At 42.7% G+C, this 7,500-nt stretch overlaps 1 protein-coding gene across 9 annotated transcripts in view; it reads left to right on the top strand.

Annotated features, from left to right (window-relative positions):
- LOC124376835 (teneurin-3) overlaps positions 1–7,500 on the top strand; it is a 664,771-nt gene that overhangs the window by 594,449 nt on the left and 62,822 nt on the right. For all 9 annotated transcript variants that reach the window (XM_046836130.1, XM_046836154.1, XM_046836147.1 and 6 more), the window contains one exon: positions 3,621–3,882. In XM_046836130.1, coding sequence (XP_046692086.1) covers positions 3,621–3,882 — 262 coding nt within the window. The remainder of the gene's footprint in view (positions 1–3,620; positions 3,883–7,500) is intronic.

Below are 7,500 nucleotides of genomic sequence, written 5' to 3'. Positions count from 1 at the left end.
GAGAGAAGGAGATGGAGAGAGATAGAGAGAGATGAAGAGAGAGAATTATCCCACTCAGCATTCACTGCAGGAGCTCATCAACTAAAAACTGGTCCAGAAAAACAGTGGTGTGTGTGTGTGTGTGTGTGTGTGTGTGTGTGTGTGTGTGTGTGTGTGTGTGTGTGGTGTGTGTGGTTGCTCAAACCCACCACCAACATCTGTCTTCATTTCATCATTTCTCCCGCGTCTTTCTCCGGTTGCTTCGTTATTAAAATCCACTCTTCTCCGAGTTTCCTGTTCACTTCATCTTCTCCAAATGCTCTTCATTATCTGTTCATTAGCAAGCAATTAGCTGCAGCGCTACATGCTAACGTTACATTTACGTTTACCGTTTATGAAATTTGGCAGACGTGAGAAGTGTCGGTTTATAAACCCTGATTTGGAAGATTGTGTTCAATGCAAACCTCAAGATATTTTGAAACAGAGGTGGAGCTTTAGTCTTGGTATGAGGACAACCAGTGACTCTGCCTACTGGACCATCAAGAAGAAGTTAATTCCACCATCATGTTTCCAGGACAGAGAATAGTCTTGATGCAGGTAGTTCTTGCACCCTGAGAGATCATGAAGGCCGTCAATGATAAGTGCTTGAAGGTAGATGGGGACATGACCAGTTTCTGTGTTTTATGGAGCAGCTACAGAAGACCAGAAGAGCGAGCGTATAAAAGAGGTGGTGTGGAGAAATCTGGAAGCTTGAAACTGCATTCTGGATCAATAGCAGAGCTTTGATGGTACATGGTATGTCTCTCCTGGAGGATCAACATGGAGGAGATCCACATAGAGTGGATCCACCTGGAGGTGACATGGAGAGGACCAAACTTGGTAAAAGGGATAGACTGGGAGGTAAACTGGAGGGGGATTCATGTGGAGGTATCATGGAGGGGGATTCATTTGGAGGTATCATGGAGAGGAATTAATTTGGAGGTAACATGGAGGGTAACCATGTGATCCCCTTCCATTTTACCCTCCATGTAAGAAACAAACCATTCCCATGCTGTGTACAAAATGTACGAATTACAAGACTCAAAAGAGATTCTTGTGGTTGACCATGTCAAAAGCTGCTGAAAGATCAAACAGAATGAGCACTGATGACAATTTTACAGCATGAAGCTTCTCAGTGACCCCCATAACGGCATTATGTGTGTGAAATGTTCCACGCCGAAGCCAGACTTAGGATCTTAAAGGGTTCTTCTGGTGAGATTTGTCCAGTCAGTGATACCAGTCAGTAGGTGAGGAAAGGTCTGAGGTATCTATCATGTGATTCTTCTGAATGGAAATGACACTTGCTGTCTGAAATGCAGGGCAGATAAATGGGAGGAGGAAATGGTTCTGAGCATTATGGAATGATCGGATCCAGCAGGCAGGGGAAGGACTGCAGGAAACAATCATCTGCAGGATCTCCTTTTGATGGAGGAAAAAATTCTGATGATAAAAGTGAACGTGTAGAGTAGAAATAAGAGCAAGAGTGCAGGACTACCAATCATCTCATCAAAGAACATATCACCAGCAAGCAGGGAGGATATTGATGAATGAGGTGTGGGGTAAGAACTGATGAAAAGACGTGGAGCTTGTGAAGATCTGGTGCACGAGCTTCTGGAAGAACCCCTGCAGTAGGAGGGCTTAGTAGCTGTCACATCGGATAAGATCTTGGCCAGAAGAAAGAGGTATGAGAGGAGATCACTATCAAGCTATGATTTCCTCTACTTTCTCTCAGCGTGGGTTTAGAAGATCATTGAATGAGGAAGGAAAGGAAGTCGCGATGGCTGATTCAGGAGATGGAGAAGAAAAGGGATGGAATGGAAGAGTTGATCTGGAAGAGCTCTGGAGGTTATGGAGGAGCAGTGATGAGAAACAGTAGAGTGGACTACTCTACCGTTTTATCTGAGAAGAGATGTTTGTTTTATAAAGTCTCCAGTGCAGGTGCTTTGTACAATTTAGAAGTAAAACTGCTGCAGTTTCTCTCAGATTTACGTTTAATTTTATAATCTTTTATATATCAATATTTTTGCTTTTTTTTTTTTTTCTGAAGGTAATTTAATTAAATGGGTTTTTTTTTTTTTTTGATGTACAAACATCTGTGTGTAATTGTACTGTTAGTCCAGGGGCGTGCCGGTGCTGTAATTATACGAGTAATTAGCATAATTATAAATATTAATGGTGTGCTAATGAGAAGAAAGGTGTGGAGACGTTCAGGAGCCATTTATAGAAAAAGTTCTCATGTGTTGAAAACTTTTAACAGTTTATTATTGAAAACTTCATTACATTTAATGGCTCTGATCCGAACTTCAGGGTTTCTGTAACAGCGTTCTCACCTCGATTCTTCCCCTCACCAGCTGATGTGGAAATTACACTTCATCCTGATCTCCTCCATCTACCTTCATGTCCTTCTTCTCCTCTGTCTCCTTCATGTCCTCCTTCTCTTCCTTCTCCATTGTCTCATTTATGTCCTGCTTCTCCTCTTTCTCCTTCATGTCCTTCTTCTCCTTTGTCTCCTTCATGTCCTCCTTCTCCTCCTTCTCCATTGTCTCATTTATGTCCTGCTTCTCCTCTGTCTCCTTCATGTCCTGCTTCTTCTCCTTCTCTGCTGTCTCCTTCATGTCCTCTTTCTCTTCCAGCTTTTCATGTCTTCCATGTCCATTTTATTCTCCCTGTCTCCATGTTCTTTACTTCTTTGTTTCCATGTTCTTCTTCTTTTCCATCTTTTTCACCTCCTGTTCTCCTTCTCCTCCAGCCCCTTCATGTCCTCTATGTCCTACGCCTCCTCCATATGATCTATGTCCTCCTTCTCCTTCATGTACTCCATGTCCTTCTTCTGCTTTGTCTCCTTCATGTCCTCCTTTTCCTACATCTCTATCATGTTCTCCTTCTTCTCCATGTCCTGCTTCTCCTCCGTCTCCTCCAGCTGCTGCTCGCTCCTCAAACTTTCATTACAAAACATCCGGAATTTCACCTGGAGCATCATTTTACTGTCAGGAGATCAGTGATGAGGAAATCAGCACAGGAAGTGGAGGAGTTACAGACACTCACACTCGTCTTTTATATGTGTGTGTGTGTGTGTGTGTGTGTGTGTGTGTGTGTGTGTGTGTGTGTGTGTGTGTGTGTGTGTGATCATAAACACAGGTTTTTCTTTGTAGTTTAAATTATTTATTTAGAGTAAATTAGATCATTTATTTTTCATTATCTTTTCAGGCATTTTTCCATTTTGCATTTCAGTTTGTTTAATTATTTTTTTAATCCTTTTTCTTTTCTATTTTTATATATATATATATATATAGCTGTTTGCCTTTTTGCTCTCAGTTTTTATTCTTTCTTTTTTCTTTTCTTTTCTTTTCTATCAATTATTTCTTCATATATTTAAGTTTGATTTACTTGTATTTTTTATCTGTTTCTATCTATCTATCTATCTATCTATCTATCTATCTATCTATCTATCTATCTATCTATCTATCTATCTATCTATCTATCTATCTATCTATCTATCTATCTATCTATCTATTCAGGTTCAGCTTCTGTCCTCTTCCTGTTTGTGTACTGTGGTGTGTGTTTTGTCTTTTAGCCAATCAGCTTCCCTCTCTGTGTTGCAGGTTTGACATCCTGGCCAATGGCGGTGCGTCTCTGACCCTGAGTTTTGAACGCTCTCCATTCCTGCCTCAGCAGCGCACCGTGTGGTTGCCATGGAACGTTTTTTACGTGATGGACACGCTGGTGCTGAAGAAGGAGCAGAACGACATTCCCAGCTGCGACCTGAGCGGATTTGTGAGGCCCAGCCCACTCATCGTGACCACGCCCCTTTCTACCTTCTTTAGATCTGCACCTGAGAACGGACCCATCATCCCAGAGACACAGGTGAGGAACGCATATGTACCAGTATCACACACACACACACACACACACACACACACACACACACACACACACTCTATACATGCACTGTACACACACACGCACGCACACACACTCTATACACGCACTTTACACACATCACACACTGTATATATATACACACACACACACACACACACACACATGATACACACTCGGTACATGCACTGTACACACACTCGGTACACACACAATATACACACACACACACACACACACACACACACACACACACACACACACACACACACACACACTCTACACGCACTTCACACTGTACACACACTATACACAATCTGTACACTCTTGTCACAGTCACCAGGCTGATCATCAGGGATAAAACACATCATTCACCTTCACTCTTAAATTCTGTGAAGCTGCTTTGAGACAACGTCTGTTGTGAAAAGTCCAATAAAAATAAACTTGACTTGACTTGTACACACACTGTACACACACACTGTACACACACGCGGCACACACTGTACACTGTACACACACGCACACACACTGTACACACACAGAGTGCACACACTATACACACACTGTATACACACACTGTACACACACGCAGTACACACACGCGGTACACACTGTACACACACACAGAGTGCACACACTATACACACACTGTACACACACACTGTACACACACGCAGTACACACACGTGGTACACACTGTACACACACACAGAGTGCACACACTATACACACACTGTACACACACACGGTACACACACTTTATACACACACACACACACACACACACACAAAATGCACACACTATACACACACTGTACACACACACTGTACACACACGCTGTACACACTGTACACACACAGAGTGCACACACTATACACACACACACTGTACACACACGGTACACACACTTTACACACACACACGGTACACACACTGTACATACACACAGAGTGCACACACTATACACACACTGTACACACACACACGATACACACACTTTACACACACACACACACAAAATGCACACACTATACACACACTGTACACACACACTGTACACACACTAGTACACACACGTACACACACACACTGTACACACACACACAGAGTGCACACACTATACACACACACTGTACACACGGTACACACTGTACACACACACACACAAAATGCACACACTATACACACACTGTACACACACTGTACACACACACAAGGCACACACACTGTACACACACACGGTACACACACTATACACATGGTTCACACACTGTACATACACGGTACACAGACTATACACACACACACACACGGTACACACACTATACACACACTGTACACACACACACACGGTACACACACTGTACACACACTACACACACACGGTACACACACTGTACACACACACAGAGTGCACACACTATACACACTGTACACACACTGTACACACACACGGCACACACTGTACACACACACACACAGAGTGCACACACTATACACAAACTGTACACACACTGTACACACACGGTACATACACTGTACACACACACAGAGTGCACACACTGTACAAACACTGTACACACTCTGTACACACACTGTACACACACACACACGGTATACACACTATACACGCTGTACACACACAGCACACACACATGGTACACACACTGTACACACGGTACACACAATATACACACTGTACACACACTGTACACACACATGGTACACACATGGTACACGCAATACACAATGTACACACACTGTACACACACTATACACACACACGGTACACACACGCACACGGTACACACACTACACATGCACTCTACACACTGTACACACACATGGTACACACAATATACACACTGTACACAAACTGTACACACACATGGTATACACATGGTACACACACTATACACACTGTACACACATGCACACGGTACACACACTGTACACACACTGTACACACACTATACACACCGTACACACACTGAACACACATGGTACACACACTGTACACACACATGGTATACACATGGTACACATAATACACACTGTACACAAACTGTACACACACATGGTACACACACTGTACACATGCTGTACACACATGGTACACACACTATACACAAACTGTACACACTGTACACACACACATACACTGTACACACACTGCACACACTGTACACACTGCACACACACTGTACACACACACACGATACACACACTGTACACACATACACACACACACACTGTACACACAGTATACACACACTGTACACACACACACACACACACACACACTGTACACACACGTGATACACACACTGTACACACACACACACACACACACACACACACACACACACACACACACACACATACACACACTGTACACTGTACACACAGTACACGCAATGTACACGCACTGTACACACACTGCACACACACTGCACGCACACTGTATACACACACACGATACACACACTGTACACACGGTACACACACACACACACACACACACACACACACACTGTACACACACTGTACACACACTGTACACACTGTACACACACACACACACACACACACACACACACACATACACTATACACACTGTACACACTGTACACACACAGTACACACACTATACAGAAACTGTACACACATGTACACACACTGTACACACTGTACACACACAAACACATGATACACACTATACACACTGTACACACACACACACAGTACAAACACTATACACACTGTACACACACACGGTACACACACTATACACAAACTGTACACACACACACACACACACACACACACACACACATGGTACACACACTATACACACTGTAAACACACAGTACACACACTGTACACACTATACACACACTATACACACTATATACACACTTCACACTCTGTATGCACATTATATACACACTGTACACACATATACACACACTGTACACTGTACACACTATACACACACTTCACACACTACACACACACACACACACACACACACACACACACACACACACATTAAACACACTGTACACACACTGTATACACACCCCTGTACACACACTATACAAACACTGTGCACACACACTTCACACAATACACACTTTATACACACTGTACACACACTATACACACACTTTACACACTGCACACACTTGAAACACTGCACACGATATACATACACTTCACACACTATACACACTCTTCACACATGATACACACACTTGAAACACTGCACATACTATACATACACTATACACTCATTGCACACACTATATACACACTTTGGACAATATATGCAAACCATACGCCCACTATACTCATACTATACACACTGTACACACATATACACACACTATACTCATACTATACACACACTATACACACTTCACACACTGTACACACACTATACACACTATACTCATACTATACACACTTCACACACTGCACACACACTATACACACACACACTATACTCATACTATACACACTTCACACACTGTACACACACTATACTCATACTATACACACTTCACACACTGTACACAAACTATACTCATACTATACAC

Source organism: Silurus meridionalis, chromosome 2 (genome assembly GCF_014805685.1).
Source record: "Silurus meridionalis isolate SWU-2019-XX chromosome 2, ASM1480568v1, whole genome shotgun sequence".
NCBI lineage: Eukaryota > Metazoa > Chordata > Actinopteri > Siluriformes > Siluridae > Silurus > Silurus meridionalis.
This window is presented reverse-complemented; position numbering and strand designations above follow the sequence as displayed.